The 18,856-nt window shown below is 41.4% G+C and overlaps 1 protein-coding gene across 3 annotated transcripts in view; it reads left to right on the top strand.

Moving 5' to 3' along the window:
• The window catches only part of itpr3 (inositol 1,4,5-trisphosphate receptor, type 3), a 363,942-nt gene that overhangs the window by 61,687 nt on the left and 283,399 nt on the right, over positions 1–18,856 (top strand). For all 3 annotated transcript variants that reach the window (XM_076277395.1, XM_076277396.1, XM_076277394.1), the window contains 4 exons: positions 1,699–1,841; positions 9,042–9,141; positions 9,238–9,398; positions 9,530–9,671. In XM_076277395.1, coding sequence (XP_076133510.1) covers positions 1,699–1,841; positions 9,042–9,141; positions 9,238–9,398; positions 9,530–9,671 — 546 coding nt within the window. The remainder of the gene's footprint in view (positions 1–1,698; positions 1,842–9,041; positions 9,142–9,237; positions 9,399–9,529; positions 9,672–18,856) is intronic.

Here is an 18,856-nt window from a genome sequence, read left to right as displayed (position 1 = left end):
GCTTGCCTCTTGCCATATTCACTCCTTGTCTTCCGATGTCATTTCTGAGTCATCTACAGATGTTCACCTCCCTAAATAGAACCAACTTCAACCTGTGTTATATCCTAGATGAGACTGCCTGGGTTATTTTGCTTAGATATTAGCCTATATATAAAACACATAATTGTAGCCTACCATTCAGGGAATAGGCATTTAAAAGAGAGACAGAGAGTGATATGACTAAGAAATGACATCGGGCGATGGCAGTGCGAGATGTTCAGAACGTAAGAGCTAAAACTTCTACAAACTCACTAACACCCACAGCGGAAAAAGAAGGTAAGAAAAATAGTCGGAAAACTTAGATGTGTAAGGCAAGCAAGCAAGTTTGGCGGTTGTTACTAAAAATGTGAACATGCACGTTGCATTGTTGTGCGGTGGACTTTCAGAATGAATGGAGTCGGAGTTTCTTTAATATCGAGGCGTCATATTTGTCCGTTGGCATGCTAGGCTATAAAATGAATTGCGATGTCTGTCTGAAAAAGACGCACTCGTGCAGTCAAAATGAATGGGAGTATTCATCTAACAGTGTGTGAAGTAGCCTATAATGTGAATGACTTGTTATTTTATCAAGGATTTCTTTCTTTTTGCAAAAAATAAAGTAGCCTACAATAGGCATTAATTAGTAGGCCAGGAGCATGCTGAAATTATGTGGCAAATTGCGTTTTTTATTACAATGATAAAATTGTAAAAGGACGTGACCGAAGCTGAGGCAAGCCAGGCAATAGGCCCGACGGTAATTGTAAAGCAATTTACAAAAGATTCACTGAACAAAAATGCTGATGTGGTACATGAAAATGTAGCTAAAAATGTGGAGAATGCAATGCAATCAAGCATTTTGGACAATATATTGTCACAAGCTGGCAGAATAGGCAACAGGCCGATGTGCGTTTTATTTGGAGACTGTTTTGCGCGACATGAGACTGAGTTTGCTGCTGATATTCTGGGGATAGGCCTAGCCAATGTACGACTTTTGCCTTTTAATATATTTGCTGCATTAGATCAGTCTTTCTAGAACAGGCAAGGGCTTTCTAGCCTCACGTCAGCAGCGCTGCATCACCCATATAGCCTACATTAAAACAACAAGCGGATGGCGGGTGCAGTTTTGAAAATTGGTCAACAAACTTTAGTGCTGATGGATGGCTGATGGATGATAAGTTTTGCTATGCAGTTATGGTTGAAATAATAGCCCATCAGCGCATCTCTAGTGTGTGTGCCTCTCTCGCTCAGAGGGGAGGGAGAGGCTGAGGGTCGATCCAGCATGGATTCTAAACTCTGTGGTGGATAGGATCTACAATTAGGTGTTAATAATATTACCACGCTAGGTCGAAGTACTCCCAAGTGCTATTGCGCCACACATTGTAGTTCTCATGTTTATTCGCTTGGAAAATCGTCACGTTTCATGTTGTGTGCCCTAACATTTTTCATCAACTACTCGTGCAACTGTATTTAAGTAGGTAAAACGTGGAGGTGTTTGAATACTGCTATGTGCCTCTCTCTACGGCCACGGCAGAGCCCGCTAGCATAGCAACATGCTAACACATTCGCGCCGCGCGAGGTACGACTCAACTCGTGAAAGTTACGGTAAGAACATATATCACTACTGATTTTGGGTGGCGTGTTCCTTTAAGTACTGAGTTGAAGAAAACTGTTTATCCTTAGGTGGACAGCACCAGGAACAACAAGTGGAGCCTGGGCGAGCGAATAAAATACAAACTTGTGGCAGTGTCCCATGGTAGTGACATCGCTTCATTATTTGAACTGGACCCCACCACCCTTCAGAAGACAGATTCATTTGTTCCACGGTACACCATCATTATCACTATGCATCTTACAAGAAACATAAAGTTTAATAATATTGGTTCATACGGGAGGCGGAGTGCAGTGTTGGGGTCATTACTCAAAAAAAGTAATGTATTACACATTACTCACTGGTATAAAAAATTGTAATCCCTTCCATTGTTTCATTATTCTCTCTATGGAAAGTAACTCATTACTGTGTTGAACTGTTTCTATGGACACTGTTATTGACACCGTCCCCTTCATGAGTTTTTTTTAATGTATTATTTAATTAATGATGTGTGATTAGATAGCATACTTCTAGCCTATTAGGTGCCTACTCCAGACACTGTACCAGGTTGTGGTATTAAAGCATTTCTTACAGATAATGATCATTGCTTGTTTTTACCGGGATACTAAGATGTAGCTGTAAGACTGTCTGTAAACGTTACAGCCCAAGAGGCTCTTTTAGAGAGCCACGGACCTGATTTCATTTAGAATCCATCGAAAGACTCCAGTATGACATGGAGACACATGTAAACATTCATATCTAGCTTTGTTGCATGCATGTTACAAGGACACTGGGCCATGTCATGTAAGGAACATGGTAGCATACTGCAAAAAAACCGAAACACGGCCTACATTGCAGAACCACTTCAACTTTATTAATTTATGGTGAATAAATGTTACACTACTGTGCACAGTCCCATATGCTTTTCTGACGTGATGATGCTAGCACGTTATCAGCGGTTAGCTAACTATGCTATAACATAGTTATCTAAGTCTCCTCCAAGTGACAATCATATTATACACAATGCTGGCAATGCTGAGAACAATTAGCATCCTTGTTTATCTTACTTACATTGAGTTGACTGCGTGGCTTAATCCACAGATGTGGTGAAGCACTGTTTCGTTATGGTTTGCTAAGGAGTAACCCTTTGCTTTAAATAGTGGAGAGCTGGGATATGAGAACATTGTGTCAAAGCGTTATAGAATCTTCACATTTTATCGCGGAGTGATTTATTATTAGCTGTGCAAAGTCTGAGTTGAAATGTCCAGGGATATTCCAACCCATGGAACGTCTCTCGGCCAATCAGAAACAAATAAATAGTTCCATAGAACCCAATTGTTGTATACATGTAAATGATACTTCAAACTCAGTGAACTGGGCATCAATCCCTCCCTCTGTAACTGGATTCTGGACTTCCAAACCAACAGACCTCAGTCTGTTAGGTTAGATAACCGCACCTCCTCAACCATCACCCTGAACACCAGTGTACCACAGGGATGTGTGCTGAGCCCTCTCCTCTACTCCCTCTTCACCTACGACTGCACACCTGTACATGGCTCCATTCAACACCATTGTCAAGTTTGCAGATGACACTACGGTGATTGGGCTCATCAGCAACAACGATGAGACGGCCTACAGGGAGGAGGTCCAGCACCTAACATCGTGGTGCACTGATAACAACCTGGCTCTCAACACCAAGAAGACCAAAGAGCTCATTGTGGACTTCAGGAAGTCTAAAGCTAGCACACACACACCCATTCTCATCAACAGGACTGAAGTGGAGCGTGTCACCAGCTTCAAGTTTCTGGGTGTCCACATCTCTGAGGACCTCTCTTGGACCCTCAACACCTCTACCCTGATCAAAAAGGCTCACCAGCGTCTCTTCTTTCTGAGGTCCATCTGTCTCCTCAGATCCTGGTGAACGTCTACCGCTGCAACATCGAGAGCATCCTCACCAACTGTCACAGTTTGGTATGGCAACTGCTCTGCCCACGACCGGAAAGCACTGCAGAGGGTGGTGAAAACTGCCCAACGCATCACCGGTTTCTCACTCCCCTCCATAAAGGCCACCCAGGACAAGTGATGCTTGCGTAAGGCGTGCATCATCAAAGACTGTTCTCACCCCAACCGCAGACTGTTCACCCTACTCCCCTCCGGGAGACGTTACAGGTCTCTCCGCATCCGAACCAGCAGGTTCAGAGGAAGCTTCTTTTCTGCGGCTGTCACCCTACTGAACTCTAGCTCTGCATCCCGGTGACATCCAACGAACTATCCCCCATCACCCCCTGCCCCGCCCCCGCCTGATGCCTCCTTGCCTGTGCCTGTTGAGGTGTCCACAACCAACTGCACTACCCTATCCCACCCATAGTGTCTATTTATTTACAAATGTACATACTGTAATTACACTGTACTGTACTGTACTGTAATTTTTTTTTTTCCCGTCATCTACTTCCTGAATTTTTGGTCAACGATACCCGGGACACCGAACCACCGGGGCACATGAAATTTGGTGGGTATGTAGCTCCACTAGACTTTTACGGAAAAATTTTGTTTCGTCCCCAGGGGCCACTCCACCCCCGTGCTGGGCCCCCCGAACCGCAAAAAAAGCAGTTTTTCCTAAATAACTACCTGAACCGTGGCACTGAGGATGAAGAATCTTTTATGGTATGTTGGTCTCAAGGGCCCACATCAACCTGGCCCATAATCACTCATTTGTGATTTGCACCCCCCCCGGTAAAAAATGAAAATGCAATATTATTCTGCTTTAATCGCCTCTATCTTCAGTTAAGATGTTCAGAACTGCACCAAATTGTATGTGTATGATTGACCTGGCATTCTCTGGGGGTATGCCAAGTTTCATAGAATTTCATCCATGGGGGGGGTCTAAAAAAAATTAGGTTATGTGTACATTTAGTGACTGCACACTCATTGGCCTGTAGATGGCGGTGCACACATATACACATGCACACACACACAGGCACCCACATACTATCGGTATTAGAACGGCCGATACATAATTACAAATTCAGTAGGATTAAAAGAAAGCCATAATAAATATTCATCACCATCATCATGGCTGCATTTCCAGTATTGGCGATAAGTAGTCGTTTGTCCACTAGATGGCGCATCGTTGCAGTGAGACGTAATTTTGTTGGAAGTTAAAAGTGGGTTGAAAAAAACAATGGACGCTTCCTACAAGGACTAATTTACCGCAGAGAACGTCTAATAAGGATAGGACGATGTTCACATGAAATCCCATTTCTTCTTGAAGCCGACATAAATCTGAGGATGTTTATCGGACATGCTTGGTTTTTACTGCAGGTACGTTAATCTTATAATATCAATAAGGACCTAGGTAATGTTACCGTTAGCGTTGGTTGAGTGATGGAGGCCAATTTGATTGATTGTATTTGTAGAAAACTAGAAATGCGGATATACCAAGCAAATTGATAGCAGCACTGTAATTGTATCTTTCGACTGTCATTTGTTGCACGTGCTACAAAAATCATTCTGTGCAATGGAAGATTTACCAACGTTGCTGATACAGTTTTGCCTATACATGCGTGAGACTAAGACGCCTGTTTATTTCGTTTTAAGTGCGTGCAGGGTGTGTGAGAGGGGAATCGATGTGCTTTGATTCCAGCTTGGTAGTTGTAGTCTGTGAAATTAAAAAGCACGTGTGTGTAAAGTATCCAAACAATGACACCTTCATTTCATTATGGTTGCTTTAGCAACACACCTTAAGCTACTGTGTAGTGGGTCCCATTTAGAAGTGGCTACTTCATTCGCGCTTTCCTTAACTTTTCGCCACAATATGGCAGTTTAAGTCCGCTTGATACTGTAAGGCGTAAGGCGTAATCTTTCCAAAGGAGATTTTATTTGTGTCGCCAGCATAGCCTATTGACAATTTATGTTGTAAATAGGCCTAACGTATAAGCCTACCTGTAGCTTAGGGAAGCTAACAGCTTTCTATTAGGATCTAGTTTGTTAGTTACAGTTTTGTCATAACTCCCTGATGCATTTTTGCATTTAGAATAGCCAGAGCGTGGATATCTCAATCGGAAAATTAAACAATATCGGGTGCCATGGACTAGGCTGGGGTGAACCCAGCCTGATCTGCCCGCTATTTATTTTTTTATTTCTTAAAAGATTGAGCTTGGTCAGTTACACAATGCAAGGGAACATGAATCAGCCTATATTTGCACGAACAATAACGGACAACAGTTCGTTGGCCCGTTAAAATGTGTATGAACAGTCTAGCGACGCATTTCATCAAGGCCCATTTGGACATGTCAGTTATTTGCACCACTGGTTACATAAAACAGCATTTCGTTTCAGACTACTGTTACTTAATTTGTGCATTAACAATAACGTTTCAGACTACTGTTAGGCTACTTAATTTGTGCATTGACAATGAAGTATTACATGAACTAAAGATGACTAAAATCTTATGTAGAAGAAGAAACATTCACAAAAAATCCATCCATCCAAAAATGACCTTTGTTTTTGAAAGCTGTTGAAAACGGCATGGAACTGACAGAGATGTTTTTGTTCATAAACAAACAAACAAACAAACAAACAAACAAACAAATAAATACATAAATAACATTATGCTGATACCTTTTGCTTTTCCCAAATACAATGTAGCCTACAGATGTAAATTACCTTTCATCAATCAGTTGCAATGGATGAACTGTGATGAACTGCCCTACTTGTGATTGTTTAGAGATTTTAAAGGTGCGATTTGTAGGATTGAACGTTCTGTAGGCCAAAATCAAAACACTGGTGAACGTTCTCAAGACTACCAGACGCAAGCCTCTTCTGGGTTGCCAGATGTAATGAAGACTTAGCTAACGTTAGTTGACCTGCAGCTGCTTTAACGTTTCTCCAGCCATAACCCAGCTACACATTACGGAAACAGTGAAAACAAAAAATACCTCTCTAACCAACGTAACATATTTAGCTGAAGTTAGCGATGCAGATGAAGTTTAGCATAGGCTACCTGTTGTGGAGAAATATGGCCAGCTCTGCGTCAGACTTGATATTCTTAGTTTGACGAAGACGTCACCATCTCAGGAAGCTCCTCCGATGTCCACTTAATTTGTTTCTTGTTTTAATTTTGGAAATTTGCCTGCCTCTTGTAGGCGTTCATGACTACAACTGACAGCTGTTGACAGTTGGCTAATTTGGCAACCCAAATAGGAGGACGCGCCAGCCCATTATTAATACGCTATTCTAGAATTAATCGTTCAAAACATAAACGAAAATTCCAAGAGATTCCGCCCAGTAACTGATTTTTTTTCATGAGTTTTACGGGGTTTCACGGGTTAGAGTAATGTTGTCAAAAAGCCATTACGTCAATTCATCGTGTTTCCTCACTCTCTGACAACATATGGTGATCATTTTTGGAATGGTTACAGTTTATTTTCCATGATTTCCTACATACTGGACCTTTAAAGGTTTTATAACAATGCTACATCTTGGCTATTCCACAATCTATTCAACTTTTCAGCACCAGTAGGCTACTTTCTGTGCAGCCGCACACACACACTCAGGCATGCCAAACAAGCATACACAAAAGTTTCAAGAGTGGGGGATGGAGTAAAATATGGAGACAAATTGAAGTGTGATTTATTTTCGCGGAACGGCTGTACAGGACTGAGCGGCGGTCATATTTTGTACCGCTATGCGGTACATCTAGTTATTAATACTATTGTAATGTTACTGTTTCTGCACTACAATGGTACTGTAACCACACTGCACATAGTTGTACATACTGTAGCCTACATATCTGTCTATATGGTTCAGGGGTGTCAAACATAAGGCCCGGGGGCCAGATCAGGCCCGCCTGCAGGTTTCATACAGCCCCCAAGATGTTTTGGGTAGTAAGGGAAAATTAGAAAGCAAAGATATTAACATCCAGCTGTTTTCAACAATTTGTAATTTGTCTATCAACATTCATTAAATTATCTGTCTATCAACATCTATTAAACCATGTCAACCTAGCAACTACCATAGCAGCAAACATGATTGCCTTAGCAACCAGCATAGCACCACCATAGATATATACATAGATGCCGCATTGTCCGTTGAGTTCTATTAGAAGGAATATGTCAACGCGGCCGCCATATTGGTAGGAGCAACACTCGCCCGTAAATGAATGAGACTAATAATGAGCTGAAGGAGTTTTGGGCTATAATGTCCTCAAACTCATCAATATTTCAATCGATGGGCATAAATTATATTTCATAGTTAAAATGTAGCTAAACTACATGAAGAAAACAAAAAAAATAACACTATTTACGTGGAGAAAAATAAATATATTTTTGAAAACAATTAAAAAACACCCAAACTAATCACAATATATTTTCGGATTTATTTTTAAATATTTGACATATACCAGTTTCATAAAAAAAACTATGACTTTTGGCCGTTTTGATGGCACCGTTAAATTTTGCCACTTCGTATGTTACCATTTCACTACAGCAAGCTTTTTCACAACCAACATTCAAATGACCCCATTTGACAACATTAATAGGAGACAGATGATACGGATATCGTTTGACAAATGGAAACCTTTGTCTTACATGACTCCAGAAAATGACATGTTTAACAATTCAATTGGGCAAAGAATTAGTTCATTCACTCACGTTACGTAGCCTATGCTACGGCAGCAATGAGATAACAGGTAGGCTAACTTACTTTCAAACATTAGACAGGTTAACACAGTATCAATAAATGTAAAAATCCTAAACACTTACAGAAAATCGCCTTTAGATCATAGAGGAGATAAGTGTGTCTTGCAATGTGTGCAGATGTCATTTAGCCAAAAGCACAGTTGATCTGTATCTGCCATGACCGACTTTTGATTATTTGATACGGAAAGGAAGTTCAATATATTTGGGTGCTACTACATTAGAATTTCAGCCCAAGTTTGGAGACCATGTAGAAATGTGCTGCATTTTCCTGGATTACTCAGGAGTGACTTATTATACAGAGGAATGGCTTATATTCTTATATTTGGTAAGATTTGTTGTTTATTTTGATGTATGGTTTGCCATGCGTTGAGTGAAGAGTTTGTGATATATTCTACTAAGAGTAATGGGTGTGCAGACCTGTGTGCAGAATGTAAATATGTTTCAATTTAATGTAAATTCAATGTTATTTTCTTGTGAACCGTTTATCCCTATCTCAGCCGTGTGATAGCTGTGTGATGAGTACTCTGTGAGCAATTCAACACAGAAGAATGGGTGAATTTGGACACAATTAGCCTCTGTCAGCCTCATAGGGTTAACCACAGCCTCATAGGGTTAACCACTATTTAAAGTTGCTTACATTTTCAAAAATATTAGAGCATGCCATCATTAGTGTCTGAAATCCCCAGAGGTTTAGAAAGTTATAATTAAACTAGTCCTTCTTACAATTGTGTTTACAGAAACTCATATGTGAGGCTTCGCCATCTATGTACAAATACATGGATACAAAGCACCAATGCACCCATAGACATCGACGAGGAGAGACCCATTCGGCTGATGGTGTGTTTTTGAAAAGACCTTCTTTTCCTTAAGGTGATACCTTAGTAACGGTGTAGTTTTATGTGTATAGTTTATGTATTTTTTTTCTGACAACAGCTCGGAACTTGCCCTACAAAAGAAGATAAAGAGGCCTTTGCTATCGTGTCTGTGCCAGTGATGGAGATCCGGGACTTGGACTTTGCCAATGATGCTAGTGTCATGTTAAGCACCATGGTGGATCACTTCAGTGCGGGCTTTATCAGTCAGAATGACAGAAGGTACATTTATGTGGCTGTCAATCACATATATGTGAAATGTGGAAGCTTCTAAGGTGATTGCATTTAGATCCAATGCTTTTTACAGGTCTTTATCTCTCAGTAATGTGGATACTGTATTTGGGATCTTACAGATTTGCCATTAAACTTCTGGAAGACTTGGTGTTCTTTGTGGTGGACCAAGCAAATAATGGCCAACCTGTGCTTGAAGTGGTGATGTCAAAACCAAATCGGGAACGGCAGAAGCTCATGAGGGAACAAAACATACTTAAACAGGTATTCTACTCATTTCAGGGGATTAAGTGTGTTTTAACCGGTCATTAAAATAGTAACTGTATTTATTTAAGTATAATATACACTCATTAGTATTATTATTAGAATTAATAATTGATAGGGACAGATACAGTATACATAGACACACTGAAAACGGCTATCTGATGCAAAGATATGCAAGCAGATTCCTTCAAATGCGCCAGTGACCATCAAAATACCGATGCGCTGTTTGAAGTCACGCTGCTTGCTGTTAAAGAAAATGACAGTTGTCACTCTCACTGGTTTAAAGGATGTTACGCCCAAAATACACCCATGACTGATGAAGAAACATAAGAACTGCCTTTTAGCGACAGGCGCCCGACGTTTGATAACAAAACCACCCCCAATGTGGACTGGACAAACCCCTAAATTTAGAATTTTGGAATAGAACATTAAACCGTGCTCATAGACAGTGGTTAACAGAATGGTTTTCCTGAGATCATACAATGATTTTCTCTACAGAAAAAGGTCTGGTTTTAATGCAGTGCCATCTTAGGTCCAAAAGTGTAACCCTTATCAGGGTCTGTGTAACCCTTATCAGTTGAATTTTCTGTTGAAAATGAAAAATTGGAAAATTGGATTCAATGTTCTAAAATCGTGTTTTTTTTTTTTTTGGTTGTCAAATAGATGCATAGTTAGGATTTTGGAATTAGATTTTTTATTCATGTAACATTGGATACAGAAATGGATATTTGAAAAATCGGAAACAATGTCTCTATTTGTGCCTGAGAGGGGCAGGGCCTGATACGCTGGCGAAGGCCGAGTTCTAGAGGGCTGCATTGGGATTGGGATCGCAAATCTTGCGGGAGTGGGCAGTTTGAACTTTGCTGCAGGTGGGTACGGGTGGCTTAAAAAAACAGCGGGATCGGGATGTAGCCTAGCGACAGGATGGAGATGCAGTCAATAAATGACCAGTGTGTCAAAAGACATGCAGACCAGGGAAATGAAACAAACAACCGCATGAATCTCTTTATTAATAGCCTATACAATGATGTTTATTCTCTTGCGGGACGGGAGAAAACACAAAATCAATGCATCTCTATTACTGTGTGGGCATACATTCTAAGAGATTTGCTAGCAGGAGTTGACATATACATTACAGGAGCAGGTGGGAGTGTAACACACACGTTGCGGGTGTGACGAGTACATGGTGTCCTCGTCAGCTTGGCCTGCTCGTCTCCACCTCTAATTGGTTAATTGTTTGGACACCTGGTGTCCAGGGTGTCTTTAAAAGGCACCCTGATGCATTGTGGGTTAGAGAGTGGGCGTAGGGTTATTGGTGGCAGCAGCAAACCTCTTTTTGTCTTGGTTTTGTTAGGTTTTGGTATTTCTTTTCTTTAATTTATTTAGCACCACTACATTTACTCAGTGCATCCATACATTTGCCTACACCACTGACTTGACCTGACATATTCAGGGTTTTTCTAATTGTTTGGGTTTGTTATGTGAAATGCTCTAAATAACTTATTGTTAATCTTCTCTGCGGTGTGGCGCTTGTGCCCTTGTTTTTGTCTCGTCCTTGAGCCGGGACGTTACACCTGTGCGGGCGGTAATGGGCAGAAATTTGGCAGCAAGGGTTGGGAGCAGAATGAAGAAAACAGTCCCGCACAGGGCTCTACCGAGTCCCTCCTCCTTCCCCTTCTCGTGTGAGACCTCAGCACAGACGCCTGCAAAGTAGGGCTATATAGGGTAGCCTACCCACTCCCCATACAGTGATATATGATTGACTTGATGAGCGATAGAAAACTGATTAGCGCAATTCAAAGCTAAAAAAAGCTCTTTTTGCGAACACTCATGCCACCCACGGCGGCTGCCCAAAGCCTAGGCTAGCCTACTGCCCGGGAGAAAAACTGCCCCAATTTAGGATGTTGTAAAATAGCAAAGTTGTTGGATGTTTACATAGGTTAAACTATGCATGTTTAGCTTAAACTGTATCTTATGTTTATTTTGTACCCTATGCCATTCATCCGGACCATGAGGGAGGAATTAAACATTATGTCGTCAACCTTTTTCCCCAATTGGAATCACTATTTCTCTAATAGGCTAGCCTACTGTCATGGAGCAACACTAATGATAAGAAAATAAACCACATCCAACATGAATTAAATAAAAAAAAATTGAACCTTCAATTAAAAAGAAATATACGAACTAGGGCTGCAGCTATCGATTCTTTTTGTAATCGATTAATCTAGCACTTCGATTTTTTGTAATGGATTAATCGAATCATTTTGTTTTGCATTTTTAAACAACCAAAACAAATAATGCATAACGAAAATGATGTGGCTGTAAAATGATCAACCAATTGGCACAGAGGTATTTATTCTAACTCCAACATTTGGCTCCAAAACTAAGCCCATTTATTGCAGTTTACCCATTTAGTGTTAAGTGCCAGTGCCAACAATTGAATAATGTTCAAAATGCTCTCTGTAAAATTGCAGCCTCTTGTGCATGACTGAGCTGGGCGAACAAAGCTGTCCATACTATGTTGTGAAGTGCTTGGAGGGAGAAGAAGAGGGAAAGCAATTTAATTTATTAATATGCACAACAAGTTTCATGCTGTAATCTAGACCTGACATCAAAGTAAATATTTATGTAGATTTCTACACCTGCAGCATTTACCATTAGGCTACTAAAAATAATTTTACCATTAGGCTACTAACAAATAATTTTACCATTAGGCTACTAAAAAAATATTTCTGGGGTGAGCCTATTTGCTATGGTAACCTAGCAACCTGTGTGTGTGTGTGTGTGTGTGTGTGTGTGTGTGTGTGTGTGTGTGTGTGTGTGTGCACGCGTGCGGTGCGTAAAGGAAGATGAGGGTGCATGCATGTGTGTATATGTGAAGGGGTTCTTTTTTAGGCATACTCTCTTGCAGTTGAACGTGAATAAGTTTACTACTTAAAAACATCAAAGCTAAACATTATATCACAACATCGCTACAAATACAGTATGTGATTAAAATCAGCCAACATCAATGTAGGCTATAGGCTATGTAGATAGATAGATAGGCTAGATAGATTAGATAGATCCCAAAACTTTACTTGAAAACTTTAGACATTCTCTGCCATTTATGGACATCTTGACTCCACCATCGCGCCAGCTAAATTCAGAATGTATCACGATTCACGCGCTAGTGGTGTGCTTCCTGAACAACGGTCCTTGTGGAAAAATCAGATCCCTGCGCGTATAGTGCGCGTCATAGGAATTTAACGAGGCTTCGAGGCAGAGTTTTTGCCTCAAGTAATTTTTGTAATCGAGTTATTCGAGTAACTCGATGAATAGTTTCAGCCCTAATACAAACAATGTCTAACTTACAGTATTAGGCCTAGGCTATAGCTCATCCTGAGCATCAACTGTTAGTTGGGTCATCTATAGCAGTTCCGTGACCGTGGAGAGCGAAGGTTCGTTTCTCACTAGATTTGTCATCTATAAAGGTTAAAGAAAAAAATTAGCCGGGGTGCCCCTCACAAAAATGTGGGGAAATTTTGTGAGAGCCCTATATCCAATATGGCTGCCGTAAGCCAAGCTGGATATGAACTTTTTAATGGTTTTGCCCACAGTGCTGCATTACACATGGTTTTTGAGACTATTTAGGTCAAGAAATTCATAAATGATGTAGATTTATTGATTTGACCTATTTCTGACCTTCACATTTTTCAATTTTTGGCTCTTTAAATGTTGATGTTTCAAAATAGTCATAGAGCTGTAATATTAGGCTCAAATGGAAGCTCTGCTCACACTGAGTTCAGTTATGGGCAGTAAAATGTACACATGAAATGTGTACAAACATACACATAGGTCATCAGATGTCTGTCATTTTTTATTATTTATTTATTATGATTTATTTATTGAATTAACTAAAAACACTCTCCATCTGAATCTGTTGAATCTCCACACTGACTCCTCTTAGCATCACTGCTACTCTCATCTGAGCTTTCATGAGGTGTGAGCTGCTGGGGCAAGGGGGTGTGAAGCACTGGTCGACACTTTCCATTCTCAAGATGCTCTTGCAGGTTGTAATGGAGCTGGAAATATGAAAGGTAGTTTGTCCTTTCCATATGAAGATTCAAAGAGTCATCATCAGGTGGGACATGGATTGTACTTATTCAGCAGGCCAGATCAGAGTTTCCAAATGGCACAAACTGAAGAATATATGAGTACAATCCATCTCCCACCTGATGATGACTCGCCTCATGACTGCTCAGATGAGAGTAGCAGTGGTGATTAGAGCAGTGTTTTTCAACCACTGTGCCGGGGCACACTAGTGTGCCGTGAGAGATCATCAGGTGTGCCGCAGAAAATTACCCAAATGTCACTCACTGGTCCAGAAAAGCAGCTGTTGCATCAAAAAATGTATAACCTTATGCTCTCATTGATTGTATGATTGCACTATTTGTGGTATGCAGGCATTGTACAACGGGGGCCCCATAGCCAGTATTCACAGAATCATCACATATCCAGTTCATAACAACAATTAAATTAGATATAATCACCTACAAATGAAACAGAGGGCGCTTGTTTTATTGAGCAGGTCTTGCATAGAAGCCATAATAAGGCCATATCTGTGTATTATTTGAAATTTTAGGCTATGGTATGTTTATTTTTTCTTCACACAGGATGTTAGTGTGCCGTGGGACATTTTAAGTGTCAAAAGTGTGCCGTGGCACAAAAAAGGTTGAAAAACACTGGATTAGAGAAGTCTCTCCGAGACAGAGATAGACTCCTGACGGGCAGCCGTCCAACCACATGCTCATTGTACCCCTACCTATGAGCCTACTTCAGTCCATCAACCCAACTATCACACCAGCTAACACACGTGATCAATGCTTCGTTAACCTCTGGCACATTTCCAACAGCATTCAAAATGGCCCGGGTAACACCGTTACTTAAGAAAACTTCTCTCAACCCTGCTCAAGTTGAGAACTACCGTCCTGCTTTACTCCTACCTTTCCTATCCAAAGGTATCGAACAAGCAGTCTCCAAACAGGTCTCTGAATTCCTCTCACCGAACAACCTTCTGGATCTAAATCAATCTGGGTTCAAGAGGGGCCACTCAACCGAAACGGCTCTGCTGTCTGTAATAGAAGCCTTAAAGGAACCCTAGGCGACCGCTCGGTCATCAGAACTCATTCTACTTCACTTATCGGCTGCCTTTGACACGGTTAATCACCACATCCTTCTCTCTATACTCTTAAACATGGGAATCTCCAGTTCTGCTCTCTCCTGGTTTGAATCCTACCTCACAGAATGCTCGTTTAACGTATCATGGCTTGGACAGCTGTCCGCACCTCACTATCTCACCACAGGGGTCCCCCAGGGCTCAGTGCTGGGCCCTCTTCTCTTTGCTATCTACACCACCTCTTTGGGACAGATTATCTGTTCGCATGGCTTCCCATACCACTGCTATGCAGACGACACACAGCTCTATATGTCCTTTACACCGTATGACCCCTTGGTCTCGGCATGGATCTTGGACTGCCTCTCAGACATATCTACATGGATGAAGGCAAACCACCTCCAGCTAAACCTCTCAAAAACCAAACTGCTGGTCCTCCCAGCTAAACCTACTATACATCATGGCATCAACATCAAAATTGACTCCCTGTCTGTTATACCTACAGGGCTGCAAGAAATGTAGGAGTCGTTCTCGACAACCAACTAGCCGTTTTGCACTCTACAACATATGGAAAATCAAGACTTACTTGACTCAAGATGCTACCCAGCTCCTGGTACAGGCAATAGTCATCTCACGACTCGACTACTGTAACGCCTTCCTGACAGGTCTCCCAGCCTGCACAGTGAAACCCCTTCAGATGATCCAGACCAGAACGCGGCAGTGCGCCTGGTCTACAAACAACCCAAAAGGGCACATGTTACCCCGCTGCTCATCTAGCTACACTGGCTACCTATGGCCGCCCACATCAAATTCAAGTCTCTAACGCTTGCCTACAAAGTAGTCTCTGGTTCTGCTCCCACCTACTTGAATGCCCTCATACAGGCATATGCTACCTCCTGACCGCTGAGCTCCTCAGACTTACGACGTCTAGCTCTGCCACCGGTACGCTCAGGTCAATCCTAACTTTTTTCATTTGTTGTTCCTTGTTGGTGGAACGCACTACCAGTTCCTACTAGAGCAGGGACATCCCTCTCCATCTTCAAAAAACTCCTGAAGACCCAGCTCTTCAGAGAATATCTGCTCTCGTAGCACTACTTACAACTAGCTAATTCTAGCACTTACCACCGGACTACAACTGACACTTGACTGTATAAAAACAGCACTCACTCTTATTGTGCTCTACCTTTTTACATTGTTTTAAATTGTTCTAGTATTGTTGAAAGAATTGTTCTAAAGCTTTAAACTGTTTACCATGTTGTAAGTCGCTTTGGCTAAAAAAACGTCTGCCAAATGTAATGTAATGTAATGTAATGTAATGAGTCAGTGTGGAGATTCAACAGATTCAGATGGAGAATCTTTTTAGTTCATTCAAATAAATAATTAGTTTGAGCAGATCTTCCATTTGAGCCTAATATCACAGCTTTATGACAATTTTGAAAATTGGCGGCCATCTTGAATTTGAAGGTCCAAAATAGGTCAAATCAATAAATCTACATCATTCATGAATTTCTTGACCCAAATAGTCTCAGAAACCATGTGTAATGCAGCACTGTGGGCAAAACCATTAAAAAGGTAATATCCAGCTTGGCTTACGGCAGCCATTTTGGATATAGGGCTCTCACAAAATTTCCCCACATTTTTGTGAGGGGCACCCCGGCTAATTTTTTTCTTTAACCTTTATAGATGACAAATCTAGTGGGAACGAACCTTCGCTCTCCACGGTCACGGAACTGCTATAGATGACCCAACTATGTTTCTTGATAGCTGCAGTAACGTTAGGATACCTGAATCCTGAATCGGCTAATATTCCGAACACAGGCAGGCAAGCCAAGACCATTGCCTTTCCCCAGTCTCTTGCCTTCTGGATCCTCCTGAAATATGTATCCAGGACCCCCCTGTCCATGTGTGGCGCAAAGGTATGGTGCTCTACATACTGCCATCTCCTCAGCCGATTTCACGAGAGGATTGATACCACCAGTCCGCCCCAGCTTGAGCCGTCCCGGGCTCTTCCTACTAACTGACAGGCAGGTCTTGCTGCAGGCCTCCTGTTCCTCAATCAACTGTTCATCTCTGTATTGCGCCTCGTACAGGTAGTCACAAGCATCGGATTTGCACACCAGATCTTCAGAATCCCCATTTGCCATATCAGTTTCAAAATTACCATCCGCCATCGTCATTACTTATCAGCTTTCTCCGTAGAGCAGTGGTCCCCAAACTTTTTCTTCCGAGGGCCAGCTCACTATGCCTGGCTCTAAGAGAGGGCCAGAGATTCGGAGTATATTATTAAACATAAACAGCAGTCTACCTTAGTTGAATATTCCATTACATTTAATCATAGGCTACTGCAATGTAATACCATTATTAGCTGTGTTTATATTGCCATCATGCCATATCAGTGTAAAATGTAGCTCAAATGAAATAATACTAATAAAAAGACTTTAACATTCCCAAAAGTATTAGCAGGGAGTCCCAAAAGTGTATTTTATCCAAAATGTGTGAACTCTGAACTCTGTGTATTTGCATACACAGCTCAAGTTGTGAACAAGCAATATCCTACAAATAATTTGAAGTTCTCAAACTATGAGAGTTTTATGAAGTGCAGGCAAAAACATTTGAAATGACCACTTTCCTGATGAGAACTTTTCTATAAAAAATAGAAATAATTATCCCAGAAAGTCCCAGAAATATGACTTGACTTAGTTAGTTATTAAAAATTAATTGATACACTTCTAGAATACTTTGAGCACTAATGCAGTCAGCCTCTTGCATTGTTTGCAGGTAGGCCTACAGTACGTTTCATTCCGTTTTCGATGGCAAATGCAAAACAGCGCCAAAACAACCACCAGTGGACAAAAAGAGTATTACATGTGTACTGTTAAGACTCGCCATAGAGAATGAATGGGGGAAATTACGGAAGTTATAGTTTGACGATGTCGTACTCCCATGCGGGCCAGATGCTATATACCGCGGACATGTTTTGGGGGGCCACCCAAAATGAGGTGGCGCGGGCCGTAGTTTGGGGACCACTGCCGTAGAGCAAGAGCCTAGCCTGTTAGCTTAGCTTAAAAGAAAGAAGGCGGACACTATTTCTAAATTCTGGGAGTGAGGTCACACCCCCATAGCCATTATGGGCGGGCTGAGAACATGCGGAACTAGAGAGGTAGTCTCCAACCTCTGCTTTTCCCCATAGCAGAGAATGTCTAATAAGGGGAGAACTGCCACTCTCGGAAAACTTCCGGTTTCTGAACTGGTTGCAGTTCCTGCTGTGGTTCCACATGAGGGCGCTCGTCCACGAGTGCAGAATGCATGGAGGTCTATGGAGCTGTACCCCTCAAAATCCACTTTTCTCTGGATATAATTTTTTTCCAAGTAATTTGAATATTGTTTTCGAAAGGGGAGGCAAAGAAAATACACTTGGTTGAGTATTATATTTTTTAAAGTCACTTAATTGTTCTAAAAAGCCTTTCAAACGTGTCAATGACGTCATTCATTAGCACAATGCTAGCGTGTTATGGGCAACAACGACCCAACCTGTAAGAAATCAAAAGGACATAAGTACTCGTTCATTCAACTTTTGACCTATAACCCATGTTGAAGTTATACAAACTACAATCAAATCTGAGATTTGTCAACGACAATCAGGTGAAAGAGGCAAATTTAGCCGTCTAGCTCCATTGACTCCCATTCATTCTGCACTCATGGCGATCGCCCCCAGTGGAAATCTAGTGGAACTGCAACCAAAATTCGGTACAATGGGACTTAATACGGAGTGGCAAGGCTCTCCGTAGACGGGCTCTGCCCATAGACAGTAAAAGAAATGGACGAACAGACTCCGTCGTTTTCAATGGGAGGGCACTGAGTCAAATAGAACGATTTTGCAGTTGGTCCCCCCAGTACTGCGCAGACTCACACTTAACTTTGTGACGTTAGCCATGTAACTGAATCTTGTAACTCATATGATAGATACACAGAAATTCTTCTCACACTTCCTTCGCCTTCAAAGTCATCAAAGAAAAAACATTTATGTATGTAT

The sequence above is a fragment of the Alosa pseudoharengus genome, unplaced genomic scaffold, assembly GCF_046254945.1.
Source record: "Alosa pseudoharengus isolate Yale_2024_CS ecotype anadromous, Long Island Sound unplaced genomic scaffold, YU_APseudo_1.1 YU_APseudo_1.1_scf_9, whole genome shotgun sequence".
Taxonomy (NCBI): domain Eukaryota; kingdom Metazoa; phylum Chordata; class Actinopteri; order Clupeiformes; family Clupeidae; genus Alosa; species Alosa pseudoharengus.
The sequence above is the reverse complement of the archived record's forward strand: the minus strand, read 5'-3'. Positions and strand labels throughout refer to the sequence as shown.